General features: G+C 43.3%; 1 protein-coding gene across 1 annotated transcript in view; it reads right to left on the reverse strand.

Moving 5' to 3' along the window:
• The window catches only part of MEGF11 (multiple EGF like domains 11), a 236,009-nt gene that overhangs the window by 18,669 nt on the left and 191,881 nt on the right, over positions 1-25,459 (reverse strand). The window contains exons 15-21 of the mRNA XM_069026190.1: positions 17,381-17,527; positions 14,692-14,826; positions 11,312-11,440; positions 8,316-8,444; positions 7,500-7,628; positions 4,899-5,027; positions 4,525-4,758 (exon numbers count right to left, since the gene is read on the reverse strand). Of these exons, the coding sequence (XP_068882291.1) occupies positions 4,525-4,758; positions 4,899-5,027; positions 7,500-7,628; positions 8,316-8,444; positions 11,312-11,440; positions 14,692-14,826; positions 17,381-17,527 (1,032 nt within the window). The remainder of the gene's footprint in view (positions 1-4,524; positions 4,759-4,898; positions 5,028-7,499; positions 7,629-8,315; positions 8,445-11,311; positions 11,441-14,691; positions 14,827-17,380; positions 17,528-25,459) is intronic.

Raw genomic sequence — 25,459 nt, forward strand, 5'->3', positions numbered from 1 at the left:
TAAGGGCTGTGGCTCAGGGCTCGGGAGAAGCTGCTCCTGTATGTGCAGCTCTGACCGAGCACTTATTTTCTGCTGAAACATGCGAAGGGATTTTCGAGGTCAGCTCTATTTTGTGGTAAGTGCAGAGCCTTTGAGTCCCAGCTGTTTTCCAGAGTTGCTGCTAGCAAATTAGCTCAGCTCAGGATGTGATTCCAGAGCTAAAGTCTTTGCATTGAACGTCTTTCAGCCAGGCTTCCGGGGCTCTGCCATCTCCCCCAGCTACACCTCTGTGACATTTGCAATCAAATTAACTGGAAACACATCTCTCTTGGGGTCTGCCAGTGAGAGCTGGGGCTGGAACTCACCCCTCGGGTCAGTGTGTGCCCACCACCCACACAGCTGCTCACACAGCCTTGAGCCTGCTCAAGGGGCTTGGCTCAAGGGCTCATCCGCCCTCCCCACAACCCACGGTCCCAGTTAAACACGGACACTTGGATCTGTGTCTTTCTGCTCTGAAAGTGAGTGTTGGTAGAGTCAGCTCTGCTTTCCCCCTTCCCTTATCTGTTGGCTGTGGGCAAGGACCGGCTGGAAGAAAGAGCCAGGACCCTCTGGCTCTGCTGTGGGATTCGAGGCACACACCAATGCCACCAGGAGCCAGCTGAGACAATGCGAGTTCTCACCCAGCTTATCTGGCTGTAGCTTGTTTTTTGCACCCAAAATGAGCTGAAATAAAACTCTACCAGACTGCTCTACTACTTAGCACAGTGTTGAATTAATGACCCTGGTCTTGTACACATCCCCAAAATCCTTTTCTTCCCCACCTTGCATGCAGCACCCTGAACTCAGAATTACTCCTTCTACCCAGTTCCTTTTGGTCGATACTTAAGTAGCCACCCAGGCTGATTTACCTTGATAGCACAGTCCATTTTCTACGCATTTATTCATGAAGCTCTTGTAACTGCTGGCTGGAAATACATCAAATTCAAATCTAATGCTATCCCTGTTTAAAAAAACCCAACAACAACAACAAAAAAACCCCCAAAAACAAAACACAAAAAAAATCCCTCAACCCACAAAAAATCTCCCTCTTCTCAAAGGTGAGAATTTTATTCTGGTCTGAACAATAAGGAAACACTTAAATGCCTAAAAGACAGGGAATTAGACTGAGCTCCTACTCTGAGCCTGGGCTGTGGGGTGACACACAGAGCATCAGTCTCCATCCTGCAGGACAGTATTGTGGAAACTGGGCACAAGCCCAGCCACAGAAAAGGGACTAAGTGAACGCTCTGCAGTAAATATAGACCCAGAGTTCTCAACTGCTAAATGGAACTTCTTCCTTCTCTTTGTGTGGGTCTTCTCCACCCACACAGTGTCAGTGAGACGGCTGAAGGCTCCAAACAGGAGGGTTCATTCTGCCACCTCCCACCACCCATCATCTGCAGATCGTTTCTGGAAGTGTCTTGTCTAGGCTTCAGGATCCACAACGCTTTATTCGTATCAAGCTTTTCTTGGCTCTCACCAGAGGATTCACACATACCAGAAAGTTTGCTAAGACCTTGATAAGACCTCCAACATCACTTCAGCCCATGGACAAGTCCTTGTGGAAGTCCCACTAAGAAATCTCTGCTGCTCTCCAGCACCACCACACAGTTTTCCCTTCTGGCCCCATCTCCTTGAACCAAACAACCTGCACTTCAAAATCTTTTTTGGATGTAGTGCACTGCTCTCATGCTGGGGAGCACTGTTTTGATTTCAGGCTTATTTGGGAAAGTTTGCTCTCAGATCCATATGCTGTGGATAAGCTCCCCCAGCACGGGTGGTTTTCTTGTCCTCTGGCTGCTGGGCAAAGTGTGTGTTTTGCTGCCACAACCTTCATCCACAAATGAGAAAGAGTCCAAGGGCTGCCCAAGGGGTTCCCCTTCCTCATAATCTCTCTCACACATATGCACGGATTATCAGCCTCACAAAAGCTGAGGGTGTAAAGACCAAAAACATCCTCCAGAAATAAATGTGCTGTAAGAAATTGCTGCCTCCAGGAGCCTGGGATCTGTGTATGTGACTCTATTCAGAAACAACACCACCATTACCCAAATAAGAGTAAACAGGCAAAATACCAACTGTTGATTCAGGAGAGCCATAATGTTACAACCCACAGAGGGCTGGATGCTGCAGCCATCCAAGTGGAATTCCTGCCAAAGTACATGGGTTTACATGGGATTATATTCATTGGACAAGTACCTTTACATGGTATTCTGCCTTTAATCCACACGCAAACACCCAGGTGAAGGTTGGAATCCCTGTTCCCTCTCTGCAATATTGCTGCTGTCCTTCAGCATCCTCTACAACACACACATGCACACCTGCCCTCAGACACACCCGTGTTGTCTTACCAGCCACATATTCCTTATCTGTGAGCTTGTCTCAGTATCCACCTCTCCACTTTCTGCTGAGGAAGGTGCACATCAGCACCTTTTCCTGCCTCTCTGGTCTCTGGAAGTGAAGCAGCCTTGGTAAGGCCAAAGTTTGGGCAGTTACTGAAAGTCCCAGTAGGGGAATGTACTGGAGGACAGTCAGGATTTGGCAGGGAGTTTTCAGAAGGTCTTGTCTAGAATTTGTAAATGCCCTTCTAAAAAGGGCAAAAACAAAAATTTGAAACAATGCTGGTACCTGCAGGCAATTTATAATGAGCTGAATTTGGAGCAGTGTGTTTCTAACTTCTTAATCTTCCTCTGCAAGCTCAAATGGCAGAGTTTTCCAAGGGGGAGGAGGAAGGAAACCGTCCTTGTGACCTCCAGAAAGAGATGCCTGACCCCACTCTGCTTCAGCTTCCTGAGTGATACAATTTCTATTGCTACAAGGACTGAACAAAGGACTGAACAAAGAAAGAAAGAAGAAAGAAAAGGCCCAGTCTCTGCATCCCCATCACTGACTGAGATGAACAGGAGAGAACCATTATCCACTTTGTTTCTAGAGAAGCCTATGACACCCCACAGACCTGGTGCTGTTTGGGATTGTAAGGACCTGGTATTGAGGGTTTTTAGAAACTGAGCTGACACAGAGCAGGAATGTCATGAGGGCCAGAATTAAACTCCCAGCCCAGGTACCAAAAGAGATCCCAGGTTTGGTGCAGATGAGGGATGTGATCCCTCAGCTATTTAGCATGTACCCAGGAATTCAGCCATCTCCAAAATACTTTTGTTCCTCACGTGCTTAAGTATCATATGGCATCACAAGCTCTGGGAAAGGTGGCTGCACCTGAGACAAAAGTGAAGAATGTGTGTTTCTTACCCAAATAGGCAGCTTAAGCAAGAGTCAGCAAAGCTAAAATTAAAAATAAGAAGCAATGAGGGGAGATCTGTGATAATTTCCCCCCCTGTTTGTAGCTATCAGAAGAAGGAATGCTCTACTGAGTGGTCTAAATATGAATTTAGTCAATGGTGTTCAGCAGAGAGCCCCTGATGTGGACACACCATGGGAGGAAAACGTCCCTGACACAAGGACTGAAGTCACCATGCCATGAGAAGCTCCGTGATTAAATTCTAGGTGTAGCCAGGCATTACTATCATTGGCTTAATGGGAGAGGCTCCCTCCAGGCACATCCTTGGCAGGGAAGTCCATAAAAAGCTTCCAGCCATGCTGCCCTGACACAGCAGAGAAGCCAGGGGCCTTGTGCATTTAGAATAGAAAGCAAAAAGAAAAAGGCACTGTGGGCCCGGGGAAGCAGAGCTGCTGGGTCAACCTCTGCCAGTCCCATGGGCTTGTATTTACTTGGACTTGGAGTTTCAGCCGTTTAATGGGAAGAGAAGTCAGAAGGCAGCAAACCCCGAGAAGATCCCCGCTAGAGACAGCGGGGAAAGCAGAAGGAATTAAAGCCATCTCCTGCCTGGCATCATCCCTGATATTGGCCAAAGAGGAATGAATAGGAATGATGGTGCTGAAAAGGAGATCACATCCTCCAAAATTTAGCCAATCTGTCAAGAAAAGCTGTCCTTCACAGCAGTAGCAGAGGATAGACAGAAAATAATGCTTTGATGCTAAAGATCCTTCTTCTTCCTCTGTCCTGCTTTCCTCAGCTCCTGGGAAGAAGATTCCCACCGGCTGTCTACATGACAAGGACTGGCCCACACACAGCAGAGAATGACAACAAATAGACACCTCAAATCACAAACTGCAACACAGACAAAACCAAAACCTTATGACTGACCCAGTCAATTCCATTCCTCAAACAAATAAAGGCTTCTCAAGATTTCACAAAGGGAAAACATCTCTGCACCGCAACAGGAATGCACGACTCAAAATTCCATGCAACGTATTTCCTGCCTAGGTATATCCCATATCAGCTTCCACACAGAAAGCAGCTTAAATCAGTTTTATATTTGCTTTCCTGTCCCATTTATGTTTTTAAAGATCACGGTATTCTGGGGTAGAATGTAAGTGTCATTATTTTTGAGGCTCGATAATACACGTTACACATCACAGAAACTTGTATTTCCCCAACAGACAGGAATATCAGTCTGGATTTGATTAACATAAAAAGACCCTTACCAGAAAGTGAGTAATCTGTATTAGTCATCCTCATGGCTGGAGTGTAAGATACACTTGGCATGTCATGGCCCTTCTCCTTCTGTTTCCGTCGATACCACACAAAGAGTGCCAGCAAGACCATAATAATTAGAAGGAGAATAATAATTCCAATGATTGCTCCCACTGAGTGCCTCTCTGATCCAAGAGCAGGGCTAATTTTAGTATAGGGGTTTAATTCTTCCATCATAAGAGCCGCTGTTAAAAGTAATTCATAACACACGGTAAATTGAATCGTGCATTTCATTTTTGAAACACTGTTTTTTTAAGGCAAGTAGATCATTGGAGAGGGGAGAGAGAGAGGGAGAGAGGGATTTTATAGTTAGAATGCACTGTACCTTGATCACATCGGATTCCTTTGAAGCCTGGACTGCAGTAGCAAGTGCCCGTGACATGGTCACACGTTGCATTGTTCATGCACTCACACAGTTGTTTGCAACCATAACCAAATGTTCCTGGAGAGCACTCTGGGGAGCCAAAGAAAAACACTGGAAAGAATTCTACTGTTTTCAGGAATGGGCACAACACTTGCCATGGGAAATTCAGTAGAGAAGTCTCCCTGGTTTTAGGATCTCTAGGATAAAACCCTAATGTGAAATTATTATTATTTGAAAGCAGAAGGTAAATGTATTCCATGTACAGTTTGTTACTTATTAAGCTGTAACTTTCTGGAAAACTCATACAATGAAATCAATGATAGGGACAAAGGCTTTAGAAGACTTTATATATATTACAAATGTTCAGAGTTTAACAGAGCTTGAGCTCAGAAGCTGTAGACAACAGAGCTCAGTATTTTCACCAACCCACCTGTTTTTTTTTTCATGGGGGGAATTGCAAAGAAAAGTTTTAATGAACCTTTATATGAACCCAACGGCTTTTACCAAACAAATACCACATGCTTTCCTACTCATCCCTACTAGTGCCAGGAGGTGAACAGAACATTGCAGGTGGAATTTCAGAACTGAGAATCTGAATGGTTTGATTTGCTCTGCTTCCGTGTCAGGTTCTTAATAGAGCAGGAATTTCTATCCTGTCTTTGTGTTTCTATCAAAGACAAAATGACTGAATGTCCAGCTGAGAAATTTATTCATACAATTACCATGATGGGCTATTACAATAAATCTGTAGGCAGCTTACTGTACTTCTGGAAGCACTATTCAATAACAAATTGAAAGAAACAATGTCTGTCACATCCCACTTATTTCCATGGAGAAGCTGCATTACTGAAAACATGCACACTTGCTATGATCCTGTGGAATATATTGTTCAAGATGTGACTCCTTGTGTGTCAGTGCAAATGTTTTTCATTGCATGACAACACGTCCCCAATGTCAGTCTCAAAGTAGCTTCTGGGAGCCAAAATTTAATATTAAGTAGAGAACCATAGCCAGTATCTGTTGATTTGCAGCCTGTGTTAAAATTCCATCTCTTTCTTTAATCTCTTGGTACTCAAACAAAGGAAAAAACAAAATTATTACAATTAATGCTCATTCTTATATTAGCCTGCAGCCTACTTAAGATAAATAAGGCCTAAATTTTGGGACTGCACCACAGAAATGATGCCTGCAATTAGGCATTTCATCTGCAATGCAGTGTGACTGCCCATTCAGCAGGATTTGGAGAAGGAAGGAATCTTAATGAAGAGATTCTTTTAGATTAAACAGTAGAAGAACAAGTAAATAAATCCATTTGTAGTTTGGATAGAAAAGAAAGCCTCAGGCTTTGTACAGAGGTCAAATTATAAAGCAGGTCCTCATACAAAATCTGCTATTGTGCAGTTCTTCATGGGACTCTTTAGTTTCGTATTTTGATTGTGGCTGCAGTAAAGGGTGTCCCCAAATTTCAGAAATTTTGCCACTTACAGAGTTACAGTGGTGCTGTGTGCAATACCCCCCAGAGCACAGAAATTTGGCCCTGAGATACTCACTTTGCTAAATGCAAGTGTGTGCAAAAACATATTTATGAACTGAGTTACATGCACAAATACTTCCATAAAGAGCCACGTAGCAAGCTACAGTTAAAAAGCCTTCCCTTGCAAATCTAGCAGGAATATTACTGAACTAGCTTACTGCCAAAAAAAAGGAAGGGAACCCTGTGGACTTAATGCCTTGGGAAGGTGAGATGAATATCACCTGTGTTTAGAATCCCAGAAAGTGTGTGAGAATTTTCTTGTAAATTACGACAAACAAGTAATTGTTCAGCTGCAGCACATCCAGTTTCCATGACCCTCGTTCCATGTTCTTTAAAGAAGGTATTTGGCACAGCCTGCTAAATATTCCAGTGGGATATGGACAACAATTCCAGCATGAAATTCCAGAACCCTTGCAAGGTAACTGAAGTTCATTGAGAAACACTTGCTCACTGCTCAAGCTACACACAGACCCTTCCCAAAATGTCAAGCAACCTTGATTTCCTTGATCTGCTTTCATTGTAAAGATGAATCTTTATTTGGCCCATGTCTACATCATAACTTCTGAGGGAAAGCCCCATATCCTCAGTATTCCTTGGAAGGCAGAGAGCAGAAAGGACTTATTTCTCTTAACCCTTCCGGCTGTCTTCATGCATTGGGAAACCTGGAGCTGTTGCTCTCAACAGCATTAACAAGGCCTGAGGCAGCTTTAGGGCTGCTTTTGTATTAATTAGGTACAAATTGTTTGGGAAGGCCCTATCCAATCAGCACTGACTGCAGTGATTTGCCTTCTGTCACCTAAATTTAGTCTGGGAATGAAAGGCCCAGTTTGCAGGGATTCACTGAATTTCTTTATGCTCAGACCATCCAGTTTTCCAGAGGCATCCTCTCCTCCCTATGGATTATATAAGGTGCCTGGGGTCACCGTCCTCCTGACATCAACACCTCATCTAAGAGCCTGTTTGTGCAAGGATTCTGAAATACACCCCCCTCTCTGGAGAAAGAGAGAACTGAGGTCACTGATACTTACTCTGCTCACACTGTTTGCCTGTAAATCCCGTCCTGCATGTGCACTGCCCAGTGATGTGGTCACAATCAGCTCCATTCTGACACTGGCACACATTGGCACAGTTCTTTCCATAAAAAGCAGCTGGGCAACCTTTCAGCAATTAGAACAAGGAAAGAGTAAGAAATAAGTTGAAACCCAAACTCAGATGTGTTATCAGCACGAAGTATGTGGGTTTATAAATCTATGGATTTTCAGCCTCTGTATGTTTCATGACATTTATTTGATGGTCTAAATGCAGAGATACTGTGACAGCCAATTTTCTTGAAGTAATGTTTCTCATCTTTACAGAATTGCCTCTTAAGTGTTTCAGAAGTATGAAAACTTGACCCATCTATACAAACCACATTTTCCAGAAGTGAAAGAAGATGCTAAACAGAAACTCTCTGGAAGACCAAGAATCAATCAATTACTTGCAAGTGAAAGAACCTTCTTAAAAGGCTCACCAGATCTCCTCTTTCATACTGGTAATTTGGCACTAAGGTGAGAAATCTCTAACATTTTCCTAAATCAGACCACAAATACTGGGGCATTAACGAGCAGGGACACTGACTGTGCAAATTCTAACAATGAATCAATAATCTAAACTATTTCCCCCTCCTTTACCGAGCGCCAAAGGCATAAAAAACCTTGGAAAGCTTCAGGACTATTTTCTTTGGGGTGATGTGAGGTTATCAGGAGGAAAGAGCATGTGGTTTTCCAGGGAAAACTGCAATACTTGAAAGAGACACGAGGTAGCAGCACATACTTTGACAGATTCCCTGTCTCTGAAAGGCTTACGCTGAGTGCAGTAGAGCCCCGTCCAACCATGGGTACATCTACATTCTCCATCGTAGGGGCTGCACAGCGCTCCGTTGTGGCAGTTGCACGAATGAAAGCAATCAGGGCCCCAAAACCCAGTGGGACAAGCTATGAAAATAGAAAACATTTTTCAGCTGACAATAAAAAAAAAAAAAGCCATGATACTGTTTTAATGCTGTGGAGGAGCAACAATAAAGGGAGAACCTGTGAGACACCAGCAAAGGCAGAACCTCGCACTGCTGACTCCTAGACAGTGACAGGTCCTTCACAGACAGTGACCAGTCCTTCCTGGACAGTGGCCAGTCCTTCTAAGCCACCAATTGCTCTGCAAACCCTGGTGCCACCCTGTAACCTCTCCCATGCTGTCAAGCCCTGGCACAGGGATTTCTCCCAGCAGATCGATGGAGGGATTCTGCCCCTCGGCCTCACTCAGGTGACACCCCACCTGCAGAGCTGCCTCCAGCCCTGGGGAACAACATCAGAAGGATTTTTAGCTGCTGGGGAAGCCACAGAGATGCTCCCGGGGCTGGAGCCCCTTGGCTCTGGAACCTGACTGGGAGAGCTGGGGGTGCTCACCTGGAGAAGAAAAGGCTCCGGGGAGACCTCAGAGCCCCTTCCAGGGCCTAAAGGGGCTCCAACAGAGCTGGAGAGGGACTTGGGACAAGGGATGGAGGGACAGGACAAAGGGGAATGGCTTCCCGCTGTGGGAAGGGTTAGATGGGATATTGGGAAGAAATTCCTCACTGTGAGGGTGGGGAGGCCCTGGCACAGGGTGCCCAGAGAAGCTGTGGCTGCCCCTGGATCCCTGGAAGTGTCCAAGGCCAGGTTGGATGGGGCTTGGAGCAGCCTGGGCTAGTGGAAGGGGTCCCTGCTCATGGCACGGGGTGGGGCTGGATGGTCTTTAAGGTTCCTTCCCACCCAAACCATCCCAGGATTCTGTGATTCCATGATCCCCTCTGTAGGGCAGGAAGCAGGATCAGGTCTTTGCAGCACCGAGAACCAGTGACCCTTGATACGACCCCACTCTGTGCTCTGGCCACTCTCCCTGCCTCTCTGGCATTATATGTGAAGCCAGTTTAGGCAGGGTTGCAATATATGGAGGTAATTTAATTTTCTTTTTGACATTCTGGAGTTCTTGCATAATAAAGCCCAGCTATTCAGGTTTACTTTGCCATGCAATCAACCACTAAAATTACCACATTCATTTGAAGCACAGAGTGCTACTCCAATCATGTTAAAATGTAAAGAAAACTTCTTCCAGTATGAATTCCCATCCACAAATTCAGATTGCTTTTGTTGTTGGGGCTAATATTAAATTAAAATCTCTGGGTCTATTTTATATTTCAACAAGTACAATATTAATACATTTAAAAAAGTTATTTTAAGCCTCCCTCCAAAAAGGAATGCAGTAAGTTACAGTTATTAGTGCCAGACTAAAAGATCCGAAATTATGATAGCCCTTCAATATAACAACTATATTTTTGCTTTAAAAAGCACTTTCCATTGCTTCCTGCTAAAGACATGAATTAATAAGGCACAGTTCCCAGGAAACCTAAAAGCACAGACACCAGGCCTATTTCCATGGATGCCAATGGCTTCATGGATGATAAATGGAAGTTTCTGGCATTTGACAGACACCTCTAAAGCCAGAATGAACGGCCAAAGAAACCCTGCCATGACATAAATCAAACAAAAGGTCACTGGATTCACACAATGTAAAGCTGTGCAGGATTTGGCCTGAAGTGTTTGTGCTATAAGCAACCAGAAATACTTTTCCAATGCCTTTCTAAGGCAGAGCTGCAGGGGGCTGTTAGTGAATCCAGAACTGGTCTGGAGTCAGAGCTAAAATTATCTCCTGTGCAGCTCTGGCTTGGGGTCATTCCAGGTTAACCAGAGCCAGGGACGGAAATAGCCCAGGAGGGGAGGCCAGGTGCCCACAGGAGCCTGGAGTGGGACGGGATCACCTTGGGAGAGGTTCACTTTGTGTGCAAGGAGTAACTGAGCAAACAGCCACGTCCCCTCTGCTCATCCAAAACACAGAGCCACGGCCAGGTCCTGCCTCCTAAACTGGTTCTGCTGACCTGGCCTGACTCGCTCTGTAAGGAAAACCGTCTTTTTTCAAGGTTAACAGACACTAACAGCCCTTTCTCAATTACATGGCCAAATATAATGAGGAATATGTGCAGCTTTCTGTCTTGTCTTTTCTTTTCTTTTTTTTCTGTTTTTGACTGACAGCAATATTCTGCCTGCAGAAGACACACAATAAAAGCAAAATTACAGCCGTCTGTTTTTATCCGATTCCTGCTTTATCACTTGGAGTTTAATATATTTTACTCTGGAATGCTGTCTAATATGCTAGGTGTATCCTGAATATGAAGTAACATTTCTGAATGATCGGATATTGCCTCCCTCTGTGATCTAGCTTCAATTAAGGGATGCTCGCAGGAAATGACACTTTGGGATCAGCAAATGCCAATCTTCTACCTGGGCAATTTTCAGAAAGAAATCCTCCATCCCTACAAGGCCACATTGACTTTTACAATTAAATTACATTTAATAGAAGTATTTCAGCTGCCTAATTTCTCAATTCTGGGGATTTAGTACAGGAAAACATTTACTGGTTAATAATGTCTAAATGTAATAGCTGAAAGAAAATGATTTCAAAAAAATAAATAAAAAGGAATCCAGCTAGAAATTAGAAGGGAGCATGGAGCTTTCTTTTCTGATAAGAGCTTGTGACCTCCCTTTCCTAGAATAAAAGCCAGTCACGGCTTCTGCAAACTCCAAATGCAGAAACTAATTCAATCCAAAGCTAACTTAGATTAATTAAAAGAAATCAGCTCTAAAGAGAGTAAGGCACTGGCTGTAATACAACAGGGATTTTCCCAGAATCTGTCTTTAACTTTCAGAAAGCACTAAACAAACACAAAAATACAATCTTTGAAAGCAGAGGTGGAAAAAACCCCTTTGCTTACTCTGGGAGCAGTCCATCCCTATCCAGCCTGGGAAACACTGGCATGATCCATCGATGGGATTGCAGGTCCCGTTCTCGGTGCACTGACAGACCTCGGCACAGTTCTTCCCGTATTTCCCACTAGGACACACTGAGAACACAAGGCAGTTTACTGCAGGCTCTTCAAAAGGACTGGGAAGAAATCACAGGACTCAACATTTAGCAATTAGAGATAAAATTAATTACAAAATTTTTCTTTGATGAAGCAAAATTCCTCCAGAAAGCAGGAACAGGCAGAAAGTATTCAAGACCATTTTGCTTGCATTCCAGGCATGAAAACAATAGGAAAAAGTCATATCAAAATCCATTTTTCTGCTGGAAAATGGAGCTAATATAGTAATAAGATTGCAAAAATTGAAGGGCAGTATGGAAGGATAAAAAGAGGAGAGACAAAACAGAGAAAAGGGATCATTGGGAGAGGAAGAGAACAGGAAAGCTGAGGAGAATTCAAGGAGTAGCACCCACAAATGTGTGGCTGGAAGAAATTGATCTGGTCCCTGAGGATTTATATATATATATATGTTACATACATGTTTGACTGAGAGCTATTAAACAGGGGTGCTGCACCCTAACAAAATCAACACCTATCCCTAACTGAGGCTGGAAGAAAAGAAACTCTAAATTTTTTTCCAGAGTCATCTTCTAACATTCTAAGCACAGTGACAGAAAACTAATAGACATGTAGATCTTCAACCTCCCACCAAATTATTGGAAATCTTTAACGTTAAAGTTGATGGAAAGCTCTGCTCAGTAACGAATGAAATGTTTCGTTCCTGGGCTCTTATTGGCTGTGTTCCCTGACAAAAACAGATGTATTTTCAAAACAAGATAAAACATACAGTCCATCTTTGCAAAGAGTGTAACAAATGGAACTGGACTTGTATCCTGGTAAATAATAGCAATGTCAAAAAAGTGATTAACGCACTTCCCTGAATTATGCAGCTCTTTTACCACTTCAGCCTCTCTCACTTTCTCAAAAGTAGTCTCTGCAGGTGACCTCAATCTATCCAGACTGTGACTCAGCCACAGATTGAAATACTGAGCTGTGATTCATTGGCTTTTATATAATATGCCATACTCTGCTCTTACTACAGCAGAGCATTGTTTTCTGCTTGCCTTTCTGTAGACTGTGGACTTATCTGTAGGAGTGGATAGAGTTGAGTTTGGCTTTCACACTGTGTGCTAAACAGAACAGTTCCTACGTGAAAAGAGATAAAACTAAACACAATACACAGTCACGATGGAAGAAATACACAAAAGAGAGAAGGAAAGCAGAGCACTCCTATCACAGCCAGAGCAAAAACTGAACTGATCTGTCAGCCCAGCTCTTGGACAGGCCACACTAGTATTCCCTTCTAACGCTCTGTATAAAGCAGCTCCAGGCACTGTTTTATGGCATCTTTGAGATGGAGATAGGCAACATCACCTTGACGAAGGCTGGGTTTCGTATGTACAAAAAATGTAGTTCTCAAAGGATGGCCTTAGAAGAGGAGCTGATTTGGACTGCAACATGGAATACTGATGGATCAGTGCAAGATTTGTGATCCAAACAGAGCTGCTGGCAAAGGAACCAGGTCACACTTTGGTGCTTTGTTGCACACAAGCAGAGCAGGCAGAGGGGATCCCCCCCTGGGAGCTCCTCTTGTCTCTGGGAAATGGGATGATGCCCTCTGGAATGTCAGCACAGAAGGATGACAAAATGGTTGTTCTCCCTAATTTAAACAACCTGGTTGTGGACTGACAGAATGACTCTTGTGAAGATGCGAGATCCAAATCCAAGCACTTTTTAAATGTCTCAATCATTTTTAGAGAGCTGTAAAACAAGGCTTAATGCTGCTTTCTTCAGGAGCAACCTGACTGTACAACACAGATTGTGATGTTAATTAGCTTGAAAAGCTCTGAAGTGGGACTCCCAAAGTCCCTGTGGGATGTCAGGTGTGTTCTAGCAGCGATAACAAGTTATTATCAACCCATCTTGCTCTGTGATTGTGAAAGATATTCATAAAACAGCTGTTTAGTTGTTTGCAGCTTGGAATCCTTGGCACAACCATGTCAACCTGTGCAGTTTTGGGGGTTACACAGCTCCTCACATGCACATATTGCTGGTGGAAGAATGTTCCTGCTGCCAATGGCACAAGGAGATGAAAATTCCAAAATGAAATCTTCATTTCACGTTTTTCTAATGGAAAACATTAATTAGCATTTTTCTTTCTACAAAATAAAGTTACATGTTAACTCATTATGACAAACTGCAACACAAATTGATTTTAATTAGGACATGAATATTTTAAAATTAATTTTCTGGATAGATCAACATTTCAAAGTAAAACCAGAAGTGCTGAACATCTGAGCAAAAATAAAATAGTTTTCTTAAGAGGATAATTAGACTTGCTTATGCTTTGAAATCTGGCTAACGTTTCACATAAAATGGACAAATTCACTGAAAAATGTTCATTTTAATAAATTAATTGGTGTAATGTTTAGTTGACTGTACAGCACAGTAAAAAGAAAACGTGGTTATACTTAATCTCTGCTTCATGATTTTGGGTAAGTGCTGCCTGCAATCCCAATGTACTGAAAAGCAGGTCATTAAAAGTGTCATTCAATTCTGGCAGGGATGGTGACTTCACAGGAGCAGTGGCCACTACGAATCACCTCTTTTAAATATGTGTAGAAAATACCCACTGCAGTATGCAGCAACTGAGAGTGAAGAAGGCTGAATGATTTTGTGTGTATTTTTAGGATGAAAATGAAATCTGTAGTTAAATGTGGACTAACTTTCAAAGGTACAGAAAGGTGATGGACGTTTGGGGGAGCTGAATTTCCTCCTCACCTGTGCAAATGAACTCACTTCTCTGCCTCACTGCAAACTTTCCTGTCTCTTGCACTTGTGTCCATGGCTTCAGCTATTCCCAGCCAGGTCCTGCACAGTGTAAATGAGGTTCTGGCACAACTGGGTGTTTGGGATTGTGCACCTGAGCTGGCCTTTACCATAACCGGTACCTTCACATCCTGCTGCAAAGATCACATGAAGGTGCCATCAACATTCAGGTGAGGACAGGCTGAGCAGCAAGAAAAATGATTGGATACCCATTGGATGCTGATGTATTTACAGCAAGTGTCTCATTCCACAGTCATTTCAATCCAGTGTGGCAGACCTGGTTTATTTATGAAACCAGGAGCACATCGTATTTACAAGAGGGTGACTGAGTACCTGTTTGCATTTTCCCTCTGGAGTAAAGATTTTCTTGCTGAAACAAGGGAAGAAGGCAGGAATCTTGGGATGGGACTCACTGCAGAGTTACAGACACTCAGGAAGGGAAGTGGCACTGGGGGTGGTACCTTGGTTGCAGAGAGGGCCGGAGAATCCCGGCAGGCAGTCGCAGTGTCCAGACACGTGGTGACAGGGGCCATTGCTGTGCACGCACTGGGGACAGGGCTGGCTGCAGTGGTGTCCGTAAAACCCAGGGGGGCAAACTGAAAACAGAACAAACCAAGCTGTCATGGGTTTTCCAACGTTTTCTCATTGTTGAGAGCTTGAGAATTCTCTGTCTTAATCCCAAACCAGTATTACTTAATTTATCAACCACAGTTTTGTGGACAGCTGAAATGATGAAGCCTGTTGGGTTGTTCCATGTCTAATAAAGTGCAGGCTCTGGGTAAAACTGCTCCTGTGTTCAAACATTCCCACCTTCCTTCCTCATGGAAGTCCTTGACTGTTTAATACCACAGCGGAGTTCTCAGCAGCTTCTCTCTTTCAGGACACTCATTTGAGTCTCTCTAACCTGAACTCTTTGACAAAACAGGAGTTTAAGATGTTTGAGACCTCACAGCAGATATGGTTAATAACACACATTCCAAAGCTTTTAGGATAGGAAGGAAAAGGAACACTCACACACATGTACAACAAGAAACTCAGAACACCATTCTATTGTGAAACTGAGCCAAGAAATCAGAGAAGGTGTATTAGGAAACAAGATTTTATGTCAAAACAAAAAAAGCTGATTTTCAAATCTATCTAGTGCAATGCCTGTGCTCAGCCAGGGCAGTCATTTTATCCATTTCATGGCAGGAGCAACAGTCATCAAGTGAACAGAATCTAATAATGGTAATTATGTAACACCACACAAAATCATCTGATTTGCATCAGTAATCACCCCAGATAGCTGAGTAAACTTGTCATGAACTGTGTGCTTATTTTGCCTAAAATCTGGATTGAAATTATTACAAAATTTGTACACCAGGTATGGAGTCAGGATTACGGCTTAGTATCTCTTCTAAAAGCAGATTTTTGCTTCTAAGAGCATGTAGAGTGAAAAAGCATCCACTGTCCAAACATGCATTGCAAGAGATAACACAAAGAAATGTTAAATTGCAGTAAGTGACAGTAAAAATAACTTTGTATGTTTTTATTTTTACTCCTGTGATTCTCTGTTCTATAGTTCTGGCTCAATGGTTACTAAATCATGTCTGTTCTATTTTTCCAGCAAATGAGAATTTTTTTTGGATTGTGTGTTCTCCGAGGGTGTCAGGCTCTTACCTGACTGCACATTTCCAGCTGGAGCTTAGCTGACAGGTTGGTTGATGATGCAGTAGCTATAAAACAACGTGGATCATTCCTGGGGACATTTCTGCAGGCTTAAAAGCACTAAACCATCCCAGTGTCTCATGTAATCCTGATTACATGGACAGAACAAGTTGGCTGAGTATCATCTTCAGTATCATCCTCAGCTCTGCCTTGTACAACTAAATTCTGTTTCTAAATGAATTTCCAAGAGAAAAATACGGATGATTTTGAGAACAAGCTTAGCAAGGTCTCCTGTTCACCAGGTATTCTTGAGCCTGAATCCCACAGAAGAGGTAGAAACAAGCTGGATTCCCAGGCCATATGCTCACAGAGGCAATGCCAGAAGCATCCACAGGACCCCTCTGCTGTCACCCCAGTGGGGAGGAAAATTTCTCCCAATGGGGAGAGATCCTTAGCAAACACCCTCAGGGAGCAGCCTGATTCCCAGGCTTGGGGGACAAGGTTTGCTCTTGTAGCCTCTGTGCCAACAGCTGATAGAACTAAGCTGGGTTTTTTCATCTCAGAAAGGTCAGAAACTATTAACTTCTGGAAGTTTTGCACTCTTAAGGTTTCAGATTTGTAAAACATTTTCTTCCCCAACTCCCTGAAGCTCTGAGCACCACATTTTAGCCTTGGAGAGAGGTTTTACAGCTACACAGATATGCTGAAGCACCTGGAAATTGGGGTTTATAATGGAAATGCTTATAGGCCATTAACTACAACAGTGCTGGAGGTCATCGTTATAATGGCTTTAAATAAAAGCTGTCAGCTACAAATTATTTTTAGAGATGAGTGTGTTCTGGTGTCAAGTGTAACCGGTGAAATCAAAGGGGATATATGAGCTGGGCATGCAAAATGTCTTACAGGAAGAAGAAATGCTGAGAAGAAAAGAAAGACAAACCCACTTCTTGTTTACATGGGAAGATGGCTGGTGTAGTTTGGATCAGAGAATTAGGGTCCCTATGGGGCAAATGCAGCTTCCCAGATAAAGCAAATGAGAGGATTTTTATCTGCTTGGTACATTTTATTATGTAGCAGTAGAGCATCAAACAGGAGCTATTTTGGGCTGCTATGTTTCTTTTTCTGGCATGTAAGAAAACATTGCCTTGTTATTTTGATGCCAAAGCTCATCCACTTGTCATTATGTGATGAGTGGTGGCTGACTGTTTAATAGGTCTGACTTCACTGCAAACCTCTGTCCTGCCAGCTTTGGTTTGTAAAGGTGTTGCTCCTCCTTTCAGGTCACCCGTGACCTCCAGGTGCAGTGAAAGATCAGAAGAAGAAACACAAGGCACAACTCAGTGCAGGAGAGCCTTGACTTCTTGATGAAGGAACATTTTTTAGGCTCTCTTGCTCTTAAGAAGTCATGAGCTAAAGCAGCTCAGAAATTGTGGGTTTGTCTGTCTGGTGTCATAAAGGAGCATTTCTACCTGCCTTGCTTCTGCCAGCTATGGAAAATCTTACTTCTCTGGCACAGGGGTCCTCTGTATCCTGGTGCACAGTCACAGGTCCCATCCTCTGGGGAGCAGGATCCCCCGTTCTCACAGCTGCAGGAGATGGAGCAGTTGGGTCCCCAGCGGCCCTGGGTGCAGATGTTGTCACAGTGGATGCCTAAGGACATAAAGCCACATGTTAGGCTTCCCACAACTTTTACTCTGCTCATTGATCAAAGAAATGCTTGGCTGGACTGATGCCTCACAGTCCCTCACAGAGCCAGCGAGGGAGTCTGGGAAGGAAACAGCTCCTCTTTTATCTGCTTAATCAAGTGAAAATTAAGAAAATGGCAGAGAGGTGAATTCTGTAGGTGTTAGTGGGCTCCTGTTCAGTCCTCAGCACCATTAAAGAAACTCTGCATGTCATCTGAGAGATGAAGGTCAGGAATTGCTTTAAAGTCACAAAACAGCTCAAATAACTGGTCTGGAAATAGGCAGTTGATTGAAGCCTGATTACTTACCTGTTGTGAATTGGAAGACCATAAAAAGAAAAATCAGGATTTTGCAAAAACACGTTCAGTATTTGGATTCTTGAACACAAGTAAATTCAGCTCTATTTTGTGTTCTGTTCCCTTCCTGGCTTAAAGCACCGTGCTCTGGGGTTTTGTGCGCATACCCCACATCCACCCAGAGCTCCCCAGCTCTGTGTGAATGAACGGAGTTCTGATCCAGCAAGTGGCCATATGTGACCCCAGGCTGAGAATTTGCATATTAAATGGAGACTGAGACCTGCCAATCCAGCTCCCAGTGGTTCCCAGGGTGGTTGTTTGATATTTATTATTACGAAAAGCAAAGCTTGGAAACACCAAAAGAAGCACTCAGCCAGGAAACTTAACATGAAGCTTCTGGCATAGTTTCAACTGGTTTTGTTTAAACTGGTGACTTTTAAAAACAACCTTGTGCCATGGCTTGTCACATACAAATGTGACTGAAGTTGCTGATCCTGCACACCGTGTCCGTGTCCAAGAGGCTCTCACTCCTCTGGGATAAGGCAGTACCAATACCTGCAATTAGCAGGGCTATTTGCATGATCAAGGGCTCCTTGGATGGGTTTGCAGAATCATGAACTAAGAGGGGCATTAAGCAGTGCCAGCTGCAGGGAGTAGCACTGGCAGGAGCACTGACAACAGCAGGAAAAATGAATCAGAGACTGGTTTGGAAATTTTCCTAAAAATGTGACCCCAGTGGGAGCCTCGCCCTGAGATTGGGGGATACCCACACACCCCAGCTGGGCTTCCAACCCTGAGATGTCTTTATCATCCATGCACATGTCCTGCTGCACAATGGGATCAAAGCAGCCCAGGGCTCCGGGAGCCCCATCCGCAGCCAGGGGTTGGATTAATGCAGCACTCTGGAGAAACACAATCCCAAGTAATTCCTTCCAACTCTGATAGCTTCATCTGGATGCTGCAGGTAATGCACTGCATTTGGGGAACTGTGATCTGTACAGTCACCAAACTTTGAGGATTATTAAATCAGCTAAAAGTCATTATAAACACACTTACAGTGCAGTTTCAAGTTGGTTTTATAAATCTCTGAAGTTAATACAGTAAGAAATACTGCAGAGCCAAAATTTCCCTTTTCTGAAGATTAATCACACAATTATAATGTCCCTTCCTAGAAAATCTTAACCAAGTCTGGCAAAAATACAGTTTGAAATGTGATTTCTAGTAATACACGATCTTAGCTTTATTTATAAAGAGGCACAGACCATTCTGTACAGCTTAATAAAAACCACATTAAAATACAGTAAAAACTTAATACAAGCTCAATTCCTTCATATCCAAGTAAATAAATCTGAAAAAAGGGACTGTGAAAAGAGACAAGGAACATTTGTATTAGTAAAATCAAGATAAACAATTATTTTAAACAGTCTTCTCCACTCTCTTTGAAATCAAATATATTCTTGGATTACTTAAACAACAAGTGCTTTGTGTGTGCATTTATGTAATGTATCTGCAGTGCTCTGTAATTAAAAAGCCAGGCAATAAATTGTAAGTAAATAAATGTGGTTTGTATTTATAAATACACAGATATGATCATTTATAGCCTTGAGTCTCAGTGTGAGCTCCCTGAACTGAAATTCAGACACAAATACAGAAAAATATGCATTTTTCCTCCCGATTGCAGCATTCAAATCACAATTCTGTCATTGTGGATGGGCTATTTATAAACGGGGACAATTAAACAGCATTGTTTCTTGTCTCTTTTGACAAAGTTTGGGGAAGAATGACACTGCCTCCTTTCCCGTAGAAGGTATCTGAATTAGAATGCCAGGGCTGTTCCTTGCAGCAGCGAAGTCCTTCCTTTGGTAATGAGTAATGAGGGATGTCTTCCCTCTCCTAACGAAGGCAATGAGTCATTGTGGAGCTGATTGTTGTAGCAAAATATAAAGGCAGAAAAGGAAACTTTCCAGAAGCCACTGTCACCCATTACAGCCCTTATTTATTTATACATTTCCACAAGACAACCGAGATGGTGCTGCAATCAGGTTTTACTACTTCTTATTACTCTAAGTTAATTCTCATGGAAGACTTCATTTTTGAAGGCTCCTACACACATTGAATTTCAAATATAAATGAGAAGTCAAAATTGCATCTGGACATGCAAGTCTTATGGAATTGTGCTGGAAAAAGCACCTTAATTTTACAATTCCCTAACTTGACGGTGTGTGAAGGGGGAGTCCATCCCTCCCAGCTACTTTACAGTCTGAGTCAGTAAAGCAGCAAGATTCTGTAAGGTAAAATTTTAATATTTATTTAGGAACTTGCTGATGAACCTTTCTGATAAGCAATTAGTTTTCAATTTCCAGAACTACAAAAATTGCTGAAGTTGACACACCCCTGTATTACCTTGTGTTACAACCACAGATTCTTAATTTATGAACAAAGTCCTGGTTTCCCATGCATAGTGTAGAAATTAGAAAGACAACTATCAGAAGAAGTCCTTGAAGCTGCAGGAAGCAGCTTCATAAACTCTATTGCCCGGATACCAGGGAATTATCTGCCAGCCCGAGGCTGTGGTTCACAATTGCAGACACTGGTATAAAATTACACTTCCAAGACCTTTTTAAACAATGTTCTGGGGGTGAATTGTAAACGAAATCCACATAGCTTATATAAAATTGTAGTTATCCACTGGACGTGGGCAAAAGATTTGCACTCTCTTGTAGTAAGGCAGAGCCCAGGTAGGAGCAGAGCCCACTGTGGCTTTAATTCAGTCTGTGAAACAGCAGCCACAAAATCTCCATTGCGCAGCACGGGTTTGGGGTACTGGATTTCTGCAAACACTGGCTGCTCTCCAGTGGGATTCCCTTTGGACTGCTCTGTAAATGGCATTTAGTTGACAGTCCCAGGAGTGGCTTCACTCCCTTTTCCCCACACCAACCTCCTTTGCACACACAGTGGGGAGGAAAACCAGCCCTAAGGGCCTGAATTGCTATGGAAAACACAAACTGGGCTGAACTCAGCCCACCAGAGCAGTCACAACTGCACTGTTCTAAGGGACAACCATACAGGAGAGCTACTCAAAATTCGTGCTTCTCATGGGCCCCTCCAGGACCAAGTGGCTAAGCAGCTGCTGCCTGGGACATGGGGAATATCTGGGGAAACTCAGCCCAGACTTCCCAAGGGTAAAGCCATTGGGTTGGGCAGGGATCTTCCAACATGGAACTGCAGATAATCTTGACAAAGGAAAGCAGCAGGGAGAGAGGTAGAGGAGGAAGAGAATCACAGAATCCCAGAATGGCTTGGATGGGAAGGGACCTTAAAGCCCATCTTGTTGCACCCCCTGCCATGGGTAGGGACACCTTCCACTATCCCAGGCTGCTCCAAGCCCTGTCCAACCTGGCCTTGGACACTTTTACAGATAGGGCAGCCCCAGCTTCTCTGGGCACCCTGTGCCAGGGCCTCCCCACCCTCACAGCCAAAAATTTCTTCCTAATATCCCATCTATCCCTGCCCTCTGTCAGTGGGAACCTGTTGATAGAAACCTGTGTCTGACTTACATGGAGCAGCTTCAAGTTTTGCCAGATGAAGTCAGTTCTTTGTATTCAAATTTACAAATCAAACTGTGATGGATTAATCCAACATCCACAAAAGCATCAGGAAAAAGAGCAAGAAAAAGAAGAGGAAAAAAACCCCCAAGACATACAACTGGGATGGGAGGCATCTATTGAAGAGCTCCTTCCCAGGCTGCTTCCATTAATAATCTTCACTGGCTTCAAGAAAGTTTGTCAAAGTAATGCAGATTTAGTGCTGCCTGTAACTACATCATGCTGAAGGACTTTAGAGGGTGAAATTCCTAAAAGCCAGACATAAGTAGAATTCCCTTTTTTCCCTCTCCAGCTTCTGCAATTGCACTTATGCTTGGGGATTACATCTCTGGCTCCTAATAAAGCTGCCATTGTTTCTCTGCTGTGTCTCTGGATAGTTGGAAACTAATACTCCAAACACAATAGAAGTGCAAAAATGGATGGAATAAATGAGAACCAGCGGCCTAGTTTTGACCACTGCGATCCCCCTGACAGTAGCCTCTGCAGCAGCGCCTGCATGCTGCCCAGCATCTAATTATTTTTCAGGGACATAGGAATTTGATAAATTATAGGATGTAGTTCCCTTCCCCCCATGTACTTTAATTTTACATCTACCAGTGTATAGCTGTAATTATTTCTCTGAATAAGATCTTCAGCTTTTTTTTCCCCCTCAATAGTCCCAGTCTAAAGACAGATGCAACATCAATTAGGAATGACAGGAATGACTTCAGCAGACATTTGAATCCAACACAAACATTGTGCTCTCCTCCACCTGTCTTTCAACATGACGTGAAGTCATAATAATCTCTTATTTCTGGCATTTGAATAGCTTTGGAAAGAACTGCTTTTTATGCAAAAATAGGCACTGAATTTATGCAGGCAATGCCATGGAGGCCTGAGGTTCGGTGAGTCACGCTTGGCTTTGATGTGGAAGGCTGGTGGCTTCCTGCTGGTGTCTCTGGCAGGATAAATCCTTAGTGGTGGTTTGTATCTGCTGACAGGGTGCCCCACAACCGAGCAAATACCCTCCAGGTGATGCTGCAAGGCTGGTTTGGGTGGGGGGAAGGCCAGCAGGCAGTTGAAGGTACTGGAAACAGGTCTGGGAATGTCTCACTGGATGTGATCACTGGAATGGGCTGCTCCCTCATGGACACCCTCCCTCTGGTCTCTGTCCCACAGGACTGTCCCACCTGCAGTGATCCCATTGGCAGCATCCCAACTCCCACCCAGCCCAGGTGGCTGTCCCAGGGGCAGAGCCAGAGGTCACCAAGGTCACCCTGAATCCTGCCTTGACTTCCTAATTTGTACATTTATTTCTGATAATGATTTCTATAATCACACATTCATGTTTTCTTTAATCCTAGTCTCTTCTCTTTCCCTGTTACTCTTATTGCTGTTACATTTCTCTTGTCCCTATAAATTCTGTTTCAATTGTATTGGAGATTAGGTCCATGTGCTTTCCTAAGCAGAGACTCTTTCGCTGCTTCAGTCTCTAAAAGGTAAAAGAGAATTCACTAAGAACAGAAGAAAGAACTGCCCAAGCTGTGGATCAGCTGCTCAGAAGGGCTATCACAGAGCACGAACAAGAGTTCACAAAGAATTCTTGATGCTTTTCTATCACTTTTTGCATCTTTATATTTATTCCTACCTGAGGCAAACCCTGAAGTATTTGACTCGGAGCCAGTCAGAAGCACCACAGCACAATTCCTGATAGCTCAGCATTTAAGAAGAATGCTGAAGAATGAGAAAATCAGTGTAGGGAGGCAGCAGATAGAAGAAAACATAAAGGGATCTCTCATAAAATTAAATGGAAACATTAAGAATTGATGGCTGCTCATCTAGTCTGCAAATAAGCTATTTTTGTTTTTATATAGTGAAACTACTCAGCAGAGAGAACAGCAGCCACACTCACATTATCTATGAACTTCTGTAGTGTTCTCAAATACTTTTTTTCACTGATTTCTTTTTTTCCAAATTGGAGCCATGGAGCCCTTCCTTCTCTTGCTGAGCATCGTTCACCTGTGGATTTGGAGGGGCAACTCCTGAGTGTAACAGCCCATCAGTCTAAATGAAAGCTCCATGATCCGGTCCTAAATAACGAAGAATAAGCCCTTCCCTGCAGCCAGTGAAAAATTCTAAATTGTCCCTTCTCTCATCTGTGCAGGAGCAATTTATGCACCCATTAATGTAACTGTTTTTCTGCAAGTAATGCACTTAGAGCCTAATGCACCTCTGTGGAGCTCTAATCCTACCCCTATTTTTAATTATCTAGAGAAATCTCCAGGTATGAATCACCCAACCCAGGGAATTTATGCAATAAAAGCTTTTGATGCAAGAGATCTACCTCACAAGAAATGAAGTAAGTCAAAATGTTTGCTAAAATTAAGGATGATCTGGTTCCCTTTGCTCCAGGGTATTCTCCAGGGTGCACTATTGCAGGGGAAGAGTTGCCCTGAGCAGGCAGGGCAGACCTGCAGAAAATGGTGCTAAAAGGAGTCAAGCCCTACACAGCCCTGCTTCATCTTCAGAGCTTTCCTATTTCTCAAATTCTGGGAAGTTTCAGGCCAGGAGAGATGAGAAACCTGGGAAAGATCCAAGCAGACCATGAGCAGGCAAACAGGAGGAACTGGTAACTGGGAAAACCTGGATTGTTTTCCTGGTGGAAATGTTCAAGCCCCTGAACTAAACCATGAGTGAAGAGCAGCTGAACAAGAGCTGGGGCACAACCAAAGCCTTTTGTGGTCAATGATGTTGAAATTCCACCTTTTCTCCTTGGTGTGGAAGGCGAAGGAATATGCTTACAACATTTTTCACTGCAGACACTTTCACCAATAACACATATATCATGGAATCCTAGAACCATGGAGTAGTTTGAGTAGGAAGGGACCTTAAATCCCATCTCATTCCACCCCTGCCATGGGCAGGGACACCTTCCACTGTCCCAGGTTGCTCCAAGCCCCATCCAACCTGGCCTTGGGCACTTGCAGGGATGGGGCAGCCCCAGCTTCTCTGGGCAACCTGTGCCAGGGCCTCCCCACCCTCACAGGGAAGGGAGTATAAAGAATATTTCTATTTTTTCTAATATCCAATCTAACCCTACTTTCTGGCAATGGAAGCCATTCCCCCTTGACCTGTCGCTATAGGCTCTTGTAAATAATCTCTCCCCACTATATAAATACATATTTATACATGCCCCCCACCCCCATTTTAGCTTGCAGGCTGTTTGCTGAGCACTCTTTCCCTCTCCTCCTTTCACACCCAGCATATGCCAGCAGCCAGGATTTAGTCTGCTGAAATGTGCACAAATAATTTTTCTCTGCTTCTTGCCCACATTTATTTATAGGTGACTATTGTACACACAGTCAAGCTTAAATATAGAATATCTCCATATTAAAATGGAAAAGGGTTGGGTACCTCTAGCGTCAAGTCTCATGTTTTTAGAGCCCATTCAATTAGCATCACCCAGGATGCCATCCAAGCTCCATCTTCTCTCAGAAATTTAAAAGCTGTCCTTTATTAAGCAAAATTAAACTCCCAAACAAATACAAAGATAAACAAACTTGTGTATCTTCTGTGTTTATAGGTCTATTACTGCAATGATTTGCATACATGCTGAAGTTTAGCAGTAGCCTTACTGCAGCTGCTAATTATAGTCTGAGGGTCTGATCCAACTCCCACTGAAGGAGTGGCAAAAATCCAAGTGATTTCACAAAAGGTGAAATATATACAAAATCTGGCACAGGACAAACACAACTACACCACACTCAGATGAAAATCAGCAGCCCCCCCATACCTGCCAAGGAAGATACAGATATAATTAATGTCAGGATATCAATGAAATTTTTGATACAACTTCATAATTCATATTTTTGAAAATTAGCCCTATATCAGCAGGAACCATCCTTAAAGGTTCTGTCAAAGAGAGAATTTTTAAGCACAGCCTGACATTAAAATCTTATCAACTCACTTGAAATTAAGTCAATGAAAAATTAAAGCTAATTTCTAATAAGCTTATCT

This window comes from Aphelocoma coerulescens, chromosome 10 (genome assembly GCF_041296385.1).
Source record: "Aphelocoma coerulescens isolate FSJ_1873_10779 chromosome 10, UR_Acoe_1.0, whole genome shotgun sequence".
NCBI lineage: Eukaryota > Metazoa > Chordata > Aves > Passeriformes > Corvidae > Aphelocoma > Aphelocoma coerulescens.